At 41.1% G+C, this 16,894-nt stretch overlaps 1 protein-coding gene across 1 annotated transcript; it reads left to right on the top strand.

Annotated features, from left to right (window-relative positions):
• Positions 14,878-15,702, top strand: LOC109826863. Its single transcript, XM_020393879.1, has 3 exons — positions 14,878-15,300; positions 15,457-15,558; positions 15,662-15,702. The coding sequence occupies exons 1-3, from the start codon at positions 14,895-14,897 to the stop codon at positions 15,700-15,702; spliced, it is 549 nt and encodes a 182-aa protein (XP_020249468.1). The 5' UTR covers positions 14,878-14,894.

The following is a 16,894-nucleotide window of genomic DNA, read 5'->3' as shown; positions in this document are numbered from 1 at the left end:
GATTAGCATAAAGAGATAACTTGGATCTTTAACTCAAGGTGATTAGACCTTAAATCAAAGAGCACCAAGCTCTGATACCAATTGTTAGACCCTAGAGGGGGGGGTGATTAGGGTCTTATGCTAATCTAATCCGATTAAATGCCAATTAAAACTAATTAAATGCGCAAGGATATATAAACTAACACAAGGGGTAAATAATCTAAACAAGATAGTGGATGAAATAAATGAGTAATGCACAATTGGCGATATAAGATAAATGCAAAAACAAATACGCCAAAGACAAACTCAAACAAGCAATATGATCACGGAGTTCGGACCTTCCGTCCTACGTCTCCGCTCCCCACTCCCGGGGAGAAATCCACTATCACAACCGGGTTTTTTACGTTCACCCGAATAACGTTTACACCTCACAGTATCGGTTTTCAACGCTCACCGATCAACGTCACTCCTCACAATCGGTTTTCTAGTTCACCGAAAACTTCACAACACACTCAGTTTTCTAGCTCACCGAAAACCTTACAACACTCACAATGTAACAAATATAAATTTGTTCTCTACAATAGATGAGAACTCAATTAAGCACAACTCAATGTTATAATCTCTCACGACCCTAATATACTATGTAAGCAAATACAATAAGCTCAAGTGGGTGTGTGTAACAATGAGATAAAATCAAATCTAAACTCAATATAAAACTAGCTTTAATAGAAATGATAATTAACAAATAATTGATAAATAAAAGCTAGAGTAGAGTTTAGAAAACTTCTCAATAGATAACAAGATGGAGAGATGGAGATTGAAGCTCAAACAAGAAGATAATCTCCTCCACTTGTGAAAACAAAAACATCTTTAAACCAAACCCTTAAACAAGCTTAAAACAAGCTTAAACTCTTTTTAAAACTCTTTAAAACATTCTCTTGTTGTTTTAAGAACTGAGGTAAGGGGGTAGTTATATGAAACCCCAAAGGTAAGAGAAAGCCAAGAAAAAGATCAAAAAAGACGGTCGACCGCCATGGTCGACCGCGAGCCAGCAAAAACAGTTCTGAGTTCAGAACTCTTGGCGGTCGACCGCGAACTGACACTACAGAAAAACAGGTTTTAAACAGATTTTTGAGACTTTGAACATATGTTAAAAATAACAAATAAAGTCCAAAAATAATGAAACTTAGGGAAATGTATATAAACATGTAAATGAACATGTTACAAAAAGAATTTTCCAAATTGCATTTCCCATTTGTAAAAAATCATCATTTTTCAAAATAGTCCAAAACATGAAAATGTAAACACATGAGTTTGATGTTTTGACCTAAACCAACTTTTGAAACTTTGTACAATGATTATGTAGACTTAATAAAATATGTATATGATAATTGTTAAGTCTATAAACTGAGAGTATGATATTTTCACAAATACATTAGAAAATGAAACCATTTTGCTTTCACAAATACTCATATGTTTCATATCTAAGTAGTTAAACCAAATCACAATAATAAATATGAAATATGTGATTTCATATTTATAAACATAAAAACCAAATACATGCATGTATATATATAACTATATATATACATAGAAACCAAATACGTGTGTGTATATGATATTGAGCTTAAGGTACTTAACACACATAATATAAACTCCTTCGCTGTGTTGTCCAGGTCGAGAAGGTGCGCCGGCCGTCGAGAGGTCTTCGCCTGAGCCTATCCTTATCTCGGATGACGAATCCGGGGAGCCTGCGGCTGCGTCCACTTCACAATCTGCTCCAACGCCTGAAGCAAGACTCTGCCTCGAGGTTCCGCCAATCACGATGCTTGCTAGTGGCCAAGAGCCCGTTCCTTCAGAACTTCTTCCTATACCGGCTCGTGTTGAAGAACTGGAGAATGCTGCAAAGCAAGTGATCACCCTTGTTAGTCTTGGATTGGGAGCGTATTCTGATTTCAAGCAGTCCCTCTTGGATCGCGTGGCTGACCTTAGGCGGCTGGGCGAATGCCGACTCGCTACACGTTGTATGACGAGGCTGCTTTACTTGGAATCGTAGCTGACGCGCTTAGAGCACTTGTTGCGTGTGGATCTGATGGCTGACATGGACCCATTCTTATCTCACGCCCGGCGTCGGGGGACGTGGGAATAGGAGGTGCGGGCGCGAAATATAGCCAATTTAGAGTCCCACCTTAGCCTTTTGATGGACCAGCAATATTTACTATAGGCCCGGATAGACGTCCTTACTTCCACCATTGCCCATTTGAAGGCTGAGTTGGAGCAAGCGGAGATGACACTGAGGGGGCTCCAATTTGAGAGCTGAAATGCTGGTAGGGCCATCGAAGAGGCAACTCAAAATCTTGAGACGCTGCGTCAGGAAAATTCTGTCGCAACTTCCACCTTCGAGGTCAGGACTCAGAAGGATGCTGAGGACAAAGCCCGGGAGGACCATGCAAGAAGGGTGGCCACCATCAAAGCTGAGCTCGCGTCCTTCAGTTTGCTAGACTAGGCTCTCAGGGCTAAAGTAGTTTCAAGACATTTTGTCTCATTTCGCTTTCAATGTAACATTATAACTTGTTTGATTGTAAAGTTATAACTTTTTTCAAATGTATTGTCTTAGAACTGGATGAACGTTATGCTCCTTTGGTTTCCCAAATATGTTTGTGCATATACTCCTCCTTGTTACTGTTCCCTCTTATCCTTCAACTTTTATCTTTCTCTGTGAGGTCGCCGTGGGTGGACTTTTAGCCATAGCCGAACTCGAGCCATCGGCGAATTCTAACCATAGGCGAATTCAAGCAGCGGGCGAAGTCTGGCCATAGGCGAATTCAAGTCACGCGCGAACTATAGTCACAGGCGAACTTTAGCCACAGGCAAATCAAGCCACGGGCGAGATGAATGCTTATTTGGGCTAACCTCGTGTCCGGTCGCGGTCTCACGTGCTTGCCAGCTGGGCTGACGTTGGCACGGTGCTTCGCATTGAAGGCGGTGTAACAGAAGCTCTTCGTTCCTTACGCCCGATCTGGGCCGTTGAACGATAGGCGTGCACTTGGATCGTACGTTATAGAGGCGAAGCCCTGCTGGATTGGAGACTCGGAACTTAAAAAAGATTGAAGCTTTGGGACTTCGGGGACTTGCTCATCCAGATCTGGTACTCAGCGATCGTCAACGCCAAAAAAGGCAGGTGTTCAAGAGGACCGGATCTCAGATCTACACATACGTACTCCGGATCTAAGCTTGGTCTTAGATCCCGAGACTTGGATGATTGTTTCCTTGGTGAATCAATCCTCCCCTTCCTCAGCTCCTGTACTTGACCGCGGTCCAAAATCCCAACCCTCGGACTTTGCTAATTTGTAGGTCCAAGTTGAGGAATTGGAGAACACCATGAATTGGGTGATCTCGCTCATCGATCAGGACTGTGGTACCTTTGCGGATTTAAAGCGGTCTCTCTCAGATTGCGTGGTCCGCATCCGGCACCAAGGCGACTATAGGCTCGCCATATGCTATTTGATGAGACTCCTCGATCTGGAGTTACTCTTAATAAAGTTGGAAAATCTGCGGCAGGCAAATTTGGGGTCTGACGTGATGCTATTCTTAGCTTCAGGCCGTCGTCGTGCAATGTGGTAGCGAGAGTACCGAAGGCGAGATATAGAAGACCAAGAATCCCTTATCAGTCATTTGGATCTTCGACAACACCTATTGCAAACTGACATAGAGTCTACTGTTTCCTCGGTTCTTTTGGGCATGATCTCGTATGCCGAGGGGGAATCGATTTTGACGGGCCTACGTATTTAGAACGAGACCGTGCATGGTGATCTTGCAAGGGAGAGGCGTATCCTCCCGATGCTGTGCTAGGAGGATGCCTCTGCTAACACTTCTTTCGAGGCAAAGGTTCGGCAGGAGGCAGAGGACGAAGCTCGTGCTATGCATGCGGAGAAGATAGCCATGGTCAAAGCTAAGCTTGCGTCTTTTAAACTTTTAGAGTAGATTCTATCATGCTTGTGTTTGATTTTCATATCTTCTTGAGTGAATAGTATGCATGACAAACTTCTCGCAGCTTATAAGAATTGTGCACAGGATTGTTCTTCTGTCACTTTTGGGACTGCATGAACTTGTGTTGTAAAGCTCTTTGTGTTCATTAAAGCTTCAATCAAAGTCTCCCTCGTGGTCTTGGACAGTCGCAAGAGCTTATATAGGGTGATCCTAACCGGAATATTAGCCAACTGTGCCATAATATTAAAATGGAAGGGAGTGTTTGATCCTCCAGCTTCTTGAAGAATATTTTTCTTATGCGGAGCTCCTTTAGTTTCCCTTTGTTTCCCAGCTTCTTTGGCATGTTCTTCTGCTCCTTGACCAACTTGATCATATTTTTTCGAGTATGTCTTTCCTGATCTGGTACCTGGATTAGCTTCTTCTTCTGCCACAAGAACCTCTTTCTCCTCATCCAAGTTGGTGAGAGGGACGAGGTGATCATCATCTTCATTCATAGAGGGGCTAATCACATTGGAGGATTTAGGAGGATTTAGCCTTGTTGCTCTTTTTCTTCGCTGATGTACTTGCCCATTGTTGGTCTTCAAGTAAATCGGGATGGACCCACATTATCTCATTTTCGAAGTGGTAAGGGGTACCAACCCTTTCTCTTTCTGACCATGTGAGTCAATATTTTTTAGGCGTAGTTCTCCCTTGGGGATATGGATGATATTGTTAGGAGGTTCCACATGTGGAAAAGAACCAGACCGATATCATGTTAGTGGATACGGTCTTCTGTTCTGACTTCATCTTGAGTACATCAACATCGACCAGTGCTTGTAGAATATCCTTGAAGACATAGCATCTCCTTGTCGGATATCCCAACATTCTGTGGTAGCACCAGTGCTTGTAGAATATCCTTGAAGACATAGCATCTCCTTGTCGGATATCCCAACATTCTGTGGTAGCGGTAGTAATTAGGATCGTTCACTTTTCCTACCATTTCTGGTTTCTTTACTTCAGAAAGTTTCAACTTATTATTCTTCCGAAGTAGCTAGAATAAGGTGTCCACATGGTCCTCTTTGAAAGAGTACTGCTTGGGTGCTCTTGGCTGACTCGATTCCTTGCCCTGGTTAGTAAGTGGTGCTCAAGTATTAGTATCAGTGGCCAAAGTATCCTTTTCTTTCGGTTGGGGAACATTGCCTTGACTACGTTATACCAGCTGCTTTTGTTTGTTTGTCTCTTCAGCTCTTTTCGGTTGGGGAACATTGCCTTGACTACGTTATACCAGCTGCTTTTGTTTGTTTGTCTCTTCAGCTCTAACCCGGGCAACAATTTCGTCTACTTGTTCTCCTTGGGAAACTAGCTGTTTCCAAGAATGACATTTTGCAGCCTCCATTTAAGCTAAGAGATGGGTCAGCAAAGTATGCTGACAGGTTTCTACTAGAGTAGATTATGTCATACCTGACGAACATTGCAGGGCCATGCTTCAAAATCTCTCAACAAAGGCTTTGATAGACTCTCCCTTCCTCTGTTTGGTGGCAAGAAGGGTAGGGACAGAGACTTCGGTGTCATCTTCAAAGAACCTAGCTAGGAAGAGCCTCTAGATCCACCCACTTCTGAATAGATCCAGCAAGAAGTTTCATGAACCATTCAAAGGCAACCTCCTTGAGGGTGCTAATGAATAAATAAGTCAATATGGTGTTATTTGATATCACATCTCTAGCCTGTGACTTGAAGTAGTAGATATGTTGGTTCGGCGACCCCGTGTCGTCAAAAGCTTGCAAATTCGGGGCCTTGAATCTCGACGGATAGGGAGCTAAATCCCATTCAGCGGGATAAGGCCTCACAACTCCTTCTTCTTTTAGCTCACTTCTGTTGGCGATAGCATTAAGGTGGGCTTCCAATTCTTCTATTTTGACAGACTTAGGATTCTTTTCATTCTCGGCTACTTTTTCTTCTTTAGAGGAAGATTCTATATGATGAGTTTTTTGATCAGAAGTCTTATTCACTTTTTGTTTCCCCTTTAACATGGATGATCCCCCTTTCCGTGAGGATTCATGCTGAAGTGAGGAGTCAGCTTTTTGAGACTGGGCCCTATCTGCAATGATATGAGCCATTAAATCCCAAAGTTCATTGATAGTCTCTTGATGGGCTCTGAGCAAGGCCTGCTGCTCATCAAGTCTCTTCATGACATCATCAGGATTCCCTACCATGTAGGTGAAGCTCTCATGTTCAACAAAAGAACTTGATGATTGAGACTCTGCGATGGCTGAATGTTCATCATCAGAATTGTTTCCTCTGGCTAACCTTCGATTGTTGACAGGGGAAATGGCTCCCATTCGCATCCGAGTGTGTTAGTAGATTCCTTCAAACTTGTTCAAGATTTCTCTGACGTTTGGAGGATGATCTGTCTATGATTCATCAGAACTAGGGACTGACGATTTCCCTCGGCCAATCATATTGATAATGACTTCAGTATATTCGACTTCTGAAGCTTTCTTCTTTAGTGATGTCGTTGCTTGTTAGGCCGGACAACATTCATTAATCAGTAGAACACTGACCGTCTAGGTGCAGAAGTATAACATTAGCATTCCAACAGGACCGCAAAAATTAATCAGTAGAACACTGACCGTCTAGGTGCAGAAGTATAACATTAGCATTCCAACAGGACCGCAAAAATAAGTCGCTCAAATTAGCATGAATGAGGGGCTTGCTGCACTGGTCTTTTTCTCGATAAAAGCTTCCTTAGATTAGAGACTTGAGGAATGTTCCCCACTGAACATGAGGTCTGAATTTGAACCCCTTGCCCATCAGTAGGCAGGACTGGTTCCTGGTGAACATGGATCTTAAATCCATGATGGTCTTTTTGAACATGACGAATCACATCGCGTTATGGAGAAGGAACATGAGGGTCATGTTTAACATTTGAAACTCAAGAGTCGTGTTTGAGAATAGGAATGTGAAGGTCGGGTTTTGTTTGAGCAACGCAGGACTGAGGTCCATGTTTTGCTGACGAAATGCTCCCTTGAGGGTCACGTTTTGATGAAGCAACGCAAGCCTAAGGTCCGCGTTATATTTGTGAAACGCTCCCTTGAGGGTCACATTTTGATTTTGAAACTTTTCCTTGAGGGTCACGTTTAAATTGGATCATATGGGGCTCATATTTAGGCTCATCAACACGAGACTCGTGTTCTAAGGTTGAAACGCGAGGCTCGTGCTGAGGCCCACAAACAGGGAGTTCATATTGGTTGAGGCATCAGCTTTCTCGGAGACGTGCTCATCGTAGGGATCTCCTCCTTTGTCGGGCAGCATTTTTCTTGGCCTATCTTAAGGCTTTTGCAGCGTCACTATCTGTATTGATCAATTTCATCGCCACAATAGGCCTTTTGTGACCTGATTCCTGTTGTTTTGGTGCAGGTGTAAAATCTTCAACTCGATTAACGAGTTTAACTGTAGCTGAGCTACTCCTTAACAGGAGAGGTTGTCTGAGCCATCTATTCCAAAGGAGAGGCCATCCTTTGGTGATTTGGTCATAATTGGAGCTTTAGTCTCCTTGGAGACTTTGTGGATCTTGCGCATAGCCTCGGAGCTAAGGGATCTGGAGAAGAGTGCTTACTCAAACTTGGCTTTGTCAAACTCCAAAACAAGAGTTTCGACCATTGTTCCAATGAGATTGACATTAGATTACGCCACCACTTTTTCATCGGTAAAGTTTAAAACTTGCGAGGTAAGTTTAAAACTTGCGAGGTAAGTTTAAAACTCTTAACGAGTTAATAACTCTTAGTGAGTTCAAAACTCTATAAAAGAGTTAATTTGAAAAAGGAGATGAATCCTTTTTTGATTTAACCAAAATCGGTTTTCAAGCTAAGACCAAAGCTCCAAAGATCCGATCCAAAAGATGCTCAAAGCTTTCCAAGATCCAAAGTCTCCAAGCCCTATATTACCGAAAGATCTCTCAAAAGCTCTAGCCGAAGATCTGCTCCAAAAAGATCCCAACTCGGCTGAGTTTTTAGCTATTTATAGGGGTTTTAGGGGTGTAACTGACCTATAAAGTCGCTCCTTAGTGGGGTTGTGATCCCCTCAAATCATGCAAAACGGTTTTGGAATCATTCAACTCTTGTTTGAATAAGTAAAACACGATGTTTGCATTCTAGGAATGGACTCTGCGTCTTGAACTTCAGACGCAGAGTTGGGCTCTGTGTTTAGGTCTGGAAACACAGTTGTGAACCTTGTGTTCCGTTCTTGGAACACAAAGGTGAACTCTGCATCTTGAGGTGAAGAGACTATCAACTTATAGTCCCTTTCGTTAGAGCATTGTAAAGATTATCATCTCGTAATATTCATCTTGGCTCCTTGAAACATGAGATGTTGGGTCCTTTTGTTTTGGTGATGATTAACAAATAATTTACAACTAATGTTGTTTGTCTAGTGTTTGTATTTTGTATTTATTCTAGGTAAACAATATGTTAGAAGATGGATAGAATCGAGCATTCACGATCATATCCAATGGAGGTTGGCGGAATTGTGGGGTGAAGCTATACAATTCAAGTTTAAGATCCAAGTTCAAGCTTCATCCGTACAGTTTACCAAGTGGAGCTATATTGAAGACCTTCTAGCTTGGGTAAATTAGTTTAGTTTTATATTATATGAGTTTACCAAGTGGAGCTATATTGAAGACCTTCTAGCTTGGGTAAATTAGTTTAGTTTTATATTATATGTGTTGATACTTTAAGCTCAATATCATATACACACACATTTTATTAGTTTCTATGTATATTATATATAGTGATATATATACACGTTTTGGTTTTTGGTTCTCACGTTTACATAAAAATAAATTTGTGAAAATATTGTTTAATTACTTTATATACTTCAATATCAGTTTATACATATTTTATTAAGTCTATAAAATCAGTTTATAGAGTTTTAAAACATGGTTTAGTCAAAATGTCAAAACAAGTGTGCTTTCATTTACATGTTTTGGACTATTTTGAAAAATGAAGAGTTTTCTCATTTGGGAGGTGATTTTTGAAAATCAGTTTTTATAACATGTGTATTATCATGTTTATAATTATTTCCTAAAGTTTTATATTTTTCTGATTTTATTAGCTATTTTTAAAAGAGGTTTGAAAATCAGATTTTTGTTTTAAAACAGGCTGATAACCTGTTATTAGTCGACTGGTAAGTCGACTGATGATATTAGTCGACTGATGTGTCGACTAAAGAAATCACTTGGAATGTTAAAAAGTTTTTGTTTTGTTTTGATCGACTGACCAGTCGACTGATGAGGTCATTAGTCGACTGATAAGGTCCATCAGTAGACTGATGAGCTGGAAAATACCTATAACGGTCAGCTCATCAGTCGACTGATGAAAGCCGTCAGTCAACTGATGCTGTAACGGCCGTTGGTTCGTCGGTTTGTGCCGAGCTATGCTAGGGGACCTATAAGCAATTTTATATGCCTACAGGGGGTCCTATAAATACCCCCACATATCCTCAGTTTTGTTTAACAATAAAAAATTTTTTAAACAAGTTTACAAGGGTTTTAAGTTTGGTTTTAATTTGTTTCAAGAGTTTAGTTTGTGAAAGTTTACAAGGGTTTTAAGTTTGGTTTTAATTTGTTTCAAGAGTTTAGTTTGTGAAGAAATTTTCACAAGAGCAAAGAGGAGATCATCCTTTGGTGTTTGAGCTTCAAGTCATCTCTCTCTCACTCTTGCCATTTATTGGAGAAGTTTTCTAAACTCAATCTAGCTTTACATTTATATTGTTTGATATTAATTCATTAAGCTAGTGTTTATATTGAGTTTAGTTAATTTTATTTACTCATTGTTTACACACACAACCATTAAGCTTATTGTATTTTCATACATTGTATAATTTAGGTTGTGGGGTTTGTGTGACATTGAGTGTGAGCCTACATTATGTTGTCATCTATTGTAGAGAACAAATCTATATTTGTGAGCTTCATTGTGAGTTGCACATTGTATTACACTTGGATACCGAGATAAGTGGTTGGTGAGAGATGGGGTCGGTTCCAAGAGTGGGGTCGGCAGTAAAGCCTAGTGAGAGGTGGTAATTCCAAACACTTGAGGAAGGTGACACGGGATAGGCCAATACTTAGAGGGTGTGAAGTGTAATTGCAAGTGTGTAAGGTGTAAAGTTTTCGGTGAACTAGAAAACTAAGTGTTGTATTGTCAGCTAGAAAACTAAGTGTTGTATTGTCAGCTATAATTGTGTGGTTCACTTTGTAATACACTAGTATACCAAGATGAGTGTGTGGTGAGAGACGGGGTCATCCCAAAAGGAGTAGGGTAGGTGATAATACCAAGAGAGAGGTTGTAATTCATAACACTTGAGGGAGACAAGGGCTAGAGACCAACACTTGAGGTGATAGTTAGTGTAGTTACATTGTGAGTGATTGTAAATGTTGATCGGTGATCGTTAAAAACCGACATTGTGAGGTGTAAACGTTATTTAGGTGAGCATAGAAAACCCGGTGTGATAGTGGAGATCTCCACGAGGTGAGGAGCAAAGACGTAGGTCGTGGGGACCGAACTCCGTGAATATATCGTTTGTTTGTGATTGCTTTGGTGCACTTTTACATTCGTGCTTATTATTCATATTGTCTTTGTCAATTGCTCTTTGTTTATATTGCCTACTATCTTGTTTATCTTGTTTATGTTTATTTCACCATTGTGTTAATTGTATATCCTTGCTCTTATCTTGTTGAATATCATTCATGCTAGGATATATTATTAATTAATTTTAAATTAGCATAAGCCGAATTAGATTAGCATAAACGCTATTCACCCTCCTCTAGGGTTCCTTCCTAGTGGCAATAGTGTACTTTCATGAGAGCCGTCAGTTGTAACTCTTGTTTGTGATTGTGAAGACCATCGAATCAAAACTTTCATCAGTTGTTGTGAAGGTCATCGAATTGTAACCTTCGTCGATTGACGTGAAAGTCTCCTAATTGTAACCTTCTGAAAGTCATCAAATTGTAACTTTTATCATTGGTATTTGATGGGAATCAGCTATCCAAAATAATTTTTAGACAGCCTACAGGTGAGCTAGGCAAGCTTGTAGGTGAGCTTCAGGCGAGCTTGAAGGTGAGCTTACATGCGAGCTTCAAGCTAGCTTGTAGGCAAGCTTAACTCCTGTAGGTGAGGTTGGAGGATGTAGGCAAACCTCGTAGGTGAAGCTGTCAGGCGAAGCTCAATCAGTTTAGACGAGCAAAGTTATTAGGCGAACTTAGCTCTACTGGCGAAGTCAAGTTATTCAGGTGAACTTGGCTTGGCCTGTGAAGTCAAGTGTTCAAGCGAGCTCTAATCTCCAGGCGGAGTTCAGCGTCCAAGAGAAGTTCATCCCTTTATAAGTGATGTTCAGCTTTCAGGCAAACTTAAAAGCATGCATGTGAACTTTAGACGAATTTTAAGCCTTTTGATGTGCCTTTGAGCTTCTTTGCTAGGATTTAAGGCAATTTTTATTGCCTACACACTCATCACCTTGATGCAACGGCATCAGTGTTAGAGTCTTAGATTGCTCAATTGAAGGCAGTGGAGCAATTTTGGCTTCACCATAATGAGGAGATCTTGGGGGAAGTCCCAGATATCAGTTTGCATCTAAGCCTCATGAGTTATCTGGTCCATAGGGCTCTTGTGGAGATGGAGATATTTGGTCGAATAGAGCAAGTTCCAGCATCTTATCTTAAGCTTCAAGAGGAGTCGGGCACCTAGTAGACCGACCTTGAAAATACCCTTCAGTCACTATCGGCTAAGGAGAATGAATTGGTCGATTGGCATAGGGAAATAGAGGTACGGGAGGGCATGATTGATAGCTTAAAGGCCTCGGATAGCTAGGAATCCAACGAAATTGATAAGCTCAAGCATGAACTCCTCGAGAGGAACAACATGATAAAATTCTTATCTGAGGAGGTGTCGCAAGAGAGATGAGAGGCTGATCATGCTATAGAGCAGGCTGAGTCAGACTACCACTCTACCCAGCGCATGAAAGTTGAGCTGGAAGAGGAGCAGTTAGCTTGCAAGAAACTCTAGGACGAGAGCGTCCACCTCGAGTAATCCCTAGTCAAGTCTAAAATCCGTATCACTTATCTAGATTCCAAGTCTCATCAATAGAAAATCATCAAGGGATATCATCATAACATCCTCGGAAAGGTGGAGGTGACGATGACTTGCAAGGCTGGGCATGACTACCTCCTGGCGTAGCTTCCAGCAGAAGGCGAGCGAGGGGGATGAGTTAGAGGTCCAGTCGACTCATTCACCACCTTCAGCTAATGTTTCTTTGCCTCTGAGTCCTGGTAGGGACATGGATACACCCTAGTTTCCTAGTTTAGTCTCTTAGGTCTCGTGTATTCTCATGTTGTATTTTGGCTTGTAAATCAAGTTGCAAACATTTTGAAAGATATAAATAAAGATATTTTTGCCTTTCATGTTCATTATGTTGAAACTTATGCTTTTGAGTAATATGGAGCGAGACGACTTAATTTCTAAGTCGAACTGTCAAGTTAGTGAAAAGAAAGTCAAGGTCTAGACTGTGTATGTGCCTTGGGTTTATAAAAATAATGTCGAGGTCTGTTTTCAGCGAAAGTTGACTCCATTGTCGATTCCATTAAAACTTTGATTTGTTTACAGGAAATTACAATGAAAATAAACAAAAATACAACTCTCGAGAAAATAACACAGATATTGTTTATCAACTCCTGCTTTTGTGGGACTTTGCCTGTGCCGGGAGTGCTTTGGCTCGTTGACCACCGATTCACAGATCGTGAGGGTGTTTAGGGATCTTTTCGAAGTAAAGATTTGAAAGCGAATATCTTATCGATGTAAGATGTTCACTCTTCCAAAGATCAAGTCTGAGCTTAGATCTCTAGGAATCACCAAATGATGCTTGTCAAAGGGTGAAAGTTCTCTCTTTCTTCCTCAAAATCACCAAAAGCTCAAGTCTCTTCTGCTCCAAAATGCTCTCTGTAGTGCTCGATCGGAAGCTCTCTAATCAGCCCCCCTTGGATGCTCTCTAATCAGCCCCCTTTTTGTCACCGCCTTCCCACGACTTTTAACTCCTTAAATGTCACGATTTTCGTGGGTAGTGGGCATGATTTTCGCTTGTAACTGCTTACCCCACGTTCATAAGTAACCCCCCGCAGTTAATAAGTCATGTGGGCTGCACAAAACTCGAGAAAACTGTCAAAAATGACGTGTTCAGCTTCCCAGTGGCCGCGGCAGTACGTGGTGTCGCGCATTGCCGCGGCAGTTACCACTGCCGCGCATCTCCTGGGTATTTTGGCTCTAACTTTCTCGTTCGATATCGGAATGAGGTGATCCAAGATGCGTTGGAAAGCTAACGAAGAGATCTACAACTTTTATCTTTTGAGATTCTTCACATTTTGATCATATCATGGCTTAAATGTGCAATATATTACCGCAGCAGTGTACACTGCCGCGCACCTCCGATGCAGTTTGCGACCTCTCGGGTATTTTGGCTCTAACTTCCTCGTCCGATGTCGGAATGAGGTGATCCAAGATGCATTGGAAAGCTATCGAAGAGCTCTACAAATTCCCATTGGTGCTTCACTCTATTTATTTGCGCGTCATCTTGCACTGTCGTTCTATTACCGCGGCAGTGTACACTGCCGCGCACCTCCGATGCAGTTTGCGACCTCTCAGGTATTTTGGCTCTAACTTCCTCGTCCGATGTCAGAATGAGGTGATCCAAGATGCATTGGAAATCTATCGAAGAGCTATACAACTTCCCTTTGGCGCTTCACTCTATTTATTTGTGCGTCACCTTGTACTGTCGCGCTATTTCCGCGGCAATGTACACTGCCGCGCACCTCCGATACAGTTTGTGACCTCTCGGGTATTTTATCTCTAACTTCCTCGTCCGATGTCGGAATGAGGTGATCCAAGATACGTTGGAAAGCTATCAAAGAGATATACAACTTCCCATTGGCGCTTCACTCTGTTTATTTGCGCGTCACCTTGTACTGTTGCTCTATTGCCGCGGCAGTGTACACTGCCGCGCACCTCCGATGCAGTTTGCGACCTCTCGGGTATTTTATCTCTAACTTCATCGTCCGATGTCGGAATGAGGTGATCCAAGGTGCGTTGGAAAGCTATCGAAGAGCTCTATAACTTACCATAGACACATCACTCTGTTTGTGAGCACAACACTTTTCACTGTCGTGCCTATGCGCGTCAGTATTCCTTATCGTGGGTGTTCATATTGTTCTTCTATGTTTCTTTGTTTATTTTGGCTTTGGATGATCTCCTTTGACTTAGATAGGTATATTCATACCTATAGGCATTTTTAAACGTCTACAAGGTCTAATGTTTGTTTTAAGCGTTCTGGATTAGAGTTGACCCAATCATCAAATTCCAAGCGTGCGTAGGCTAGGAAGAGCTTGTTTGAACATGCACATCGAATGGCGTCGAACCCCTATGATGACTTGAATTGACAAAAGTAATTATACCAGTCATTCAAGTTGCTCTTAATGGGGGCTGACTAACAGCATGTTTTCAGGCCCGCTAAGTTGATTGCACGTGCTGGTGGGGCCCCAACAGAGATTTGTACCATCGTCCGTTATCGAATTCCAAGGAACATTTATGGGAAAAGAGAGGGGTTGTTGTTTGAGAGACCTTTTGATGTCATTGAGGGTTATGTGTCGCTATCGCTTTGATTCTTGCGTAGAGTGATGTTTTGAGAAAAGGGGTAGCACATTGTTTCTTGTGATGCATGTTTGAATTTTGAGGTTGATCTCGCCCATCTGGTTTGAGCTAAATTGACCATCTTGATCTTAACACGTGTCCTCTTCAAGGCGTGTATATATCTCTTAGTTGCTAATGATATTTTTTTCTATAACTTTAGCATTATCGTCTTCTCAAATTTCCCTTTCTCAAACATGTTCACGTTAAATCCCTAGATCTAAAATGGCCTCCAATGCTCCTAGTACCGGACAAAACGAGATGAGGATTGATCTTATTCGCTCTTTCAGCTCAATACATTGCGTGATGGAGCTCGAAGATAACTACGAGCATTTTGATCTCCCCAAGGCCTTAGAGTATAGGTTTCGGCTACCCCTCCACCCCTTTAATCACCAGGCTTCTGAGGCTTTAGGATTTGATAAATTGAGTTGGTGGAAAGCAAACTTTGGGAAGTATCCTATACTAGCAAAAGTATCAAGAGATGTTTTGGGCATACCGGTCTCGACCGTAGCATCCAAGTCCGTTTTTAGCACCGGGGGACGTGTAATTCATTGTTATAGAAGCCGAATGACAACGGATATGGTGGAGGCATTAATATGCGTACAAGATTGGATTAAAGTGGAACAAGGAGGTAAATAATAAATTTGTACGGTGGAGGCATTAATATGCGTACAAGATTGGATTAAAGTGGAACAAGGAGGTAAATAATAAATTTGTACAAAGTTTATCTTTTTATTTTTGGTTAATGAGCATCTAATGATTATATGTTTTTCTCTATTTTTTGTAGTTACACAAGTTGTAACTAGAAAGGATGATGTTCTTGATGTGTCTAAGATAGTGGATGATGATGACTCGGAGATTGCCGAGACCTTTGTAAGAGCACCATTATGTATGTTATTTGACTCAATAAGCACATGACTTGAAGTTTTTATTTTTCCATATTTAACATGACAATCGTTCTTCTTTTTTTTCTTTTTCTTTTTTTTTACAAGGTGACATCATAAAGGTCTACTATTCGGATGATGAGATTTGATAAGAGGGTATGGTTGTTTTGCACCTGTAGTCTTTTTTTTTTTTTAGTTACCATTTGCTATACTATGTTGGAAAAATATCATCTTAATTCCATTTCAGAAGGGGGTGGATCATATAGTTACCATTTGCTATACTATGTTGGAAAAATATCATCTTAATTCCATTTCAGAAGGGGGTGGATCATATGTTGGTGATAACATGGAGATTTAAGATTAGATATCATCTTAATTCCATTTCAGAAGGGGGTGGATCATATGTTGGTGATAACATGGAGATTTAAGATTAGGCTGTATTTGTTATGTCTTGAGATTGTTTAATGACTTGGAGATTGTTTGTGGCATGAACTTTTTGTTGAATGTTGAATGTTGTGAAATGTTGAATGTTGAATGTTGTCTGAACTTTTTTTGCCTTCAAGTTTCAATTCATAGACCTTTGAAATTCTAGATATGATTATTGTAGTTTGGTTACAATTCCTGATACTATTGTTTTAGTTGGGTTGTGCTACTGAAGATTTTGGATAAAGATTATATGTCTAATAAATTTGTGCTCAATTTTAGTTTTTAACTGATGGTTTTGGATGAAGATTATATGTCTAATAGATTTATGTTGAATATTTGTTTATATCCATGATCATATCTGATCCGATTCTCAAATATCCGAACCGTATCCACTTCCGATAATGTAGAACCCCGTAAATTTATTAATGAATATTTTGAGTTATTAGTGGTAAACATTTCTTTTGAGAAGAGAGAGATCTCCCAGCCTCCTTCAAATTACCAAAGAGAGAGGGAACTAGGGTTGAGGGGAAGAAGGGGGCTAGGGTTCTGATTTCAGATGAGAAATGGGGCTCTCTTGGGTGTAATAGTATATATACTATCCCCACAACCCGACCCAAACCGACCCGAAACCCATTAAGACCCAATTACAAGAAAACTCTCTGCCTGCTGTGTGGTCGACCGCCGCCGCGCTTGCGGGTCGCCGCACAGCAGGAGAAAATCTCCTGTGTGCCGACTGCTGTGCGGCTCGACCGCCGCGCACATCGGCGGTCGACCGGCACAGCAGAACAACTGGCCTGCTATGCCTTCTATCACATGCTGATCAATCCCCTTGATTTCTCTAAACATAGAAATTCTTGCTAGGCTCCCAAACACTATTTATCACATTTTATTAACATATATATTTATGGTTGTTCA

This window comes from Asparagus officinalis, chromosome 10, assembly GCF_001876935.1.
Source record: "Asparagus officinalis chromosome 10, Aspof.V1, whole genome shotgun sequence".
In the NCBI taxonomy this organism is placed as follows: domain Eukaryota; kingdom Viridiplantae; phylum Streptophyta; class Magnoliopsida; order Asparagales; family Asparagaceae; genus Asparagus; species Asparagus officinalis.
Note: the sequence above shows the minus strand (reverse complement) of the source record. Positions and strands in the feature narration are given on the sequence as shown.

What these genes read in the sequence shown, in the direction of transcription:
- LOC109826863 (XM_020393879.1), top strand. Translation starts at nt 14,895, where the DNA reads ATGGCCTCCAATGCTCCTAGTACCGGACAAAACGAGATGAGGATTGAT. An exon ending in GATTAAAGTGGAACAAGGAG is followed by an intron (nt 15,301 to 15,456) that starts GTAAATAATAAA and finishes TATTTTTTGTAG; the next exon opens with TTACACAAGTTGTAACTAGA. An exon ending in CTTTGTAAGAGCACCATTAT is followed by an intron (nt 15,559 to 15,661) that starts GTATGTTATTTG and finishes TTTTTTTACAAG; the next exon opens with GTGACATCATAAAGGTCTAC.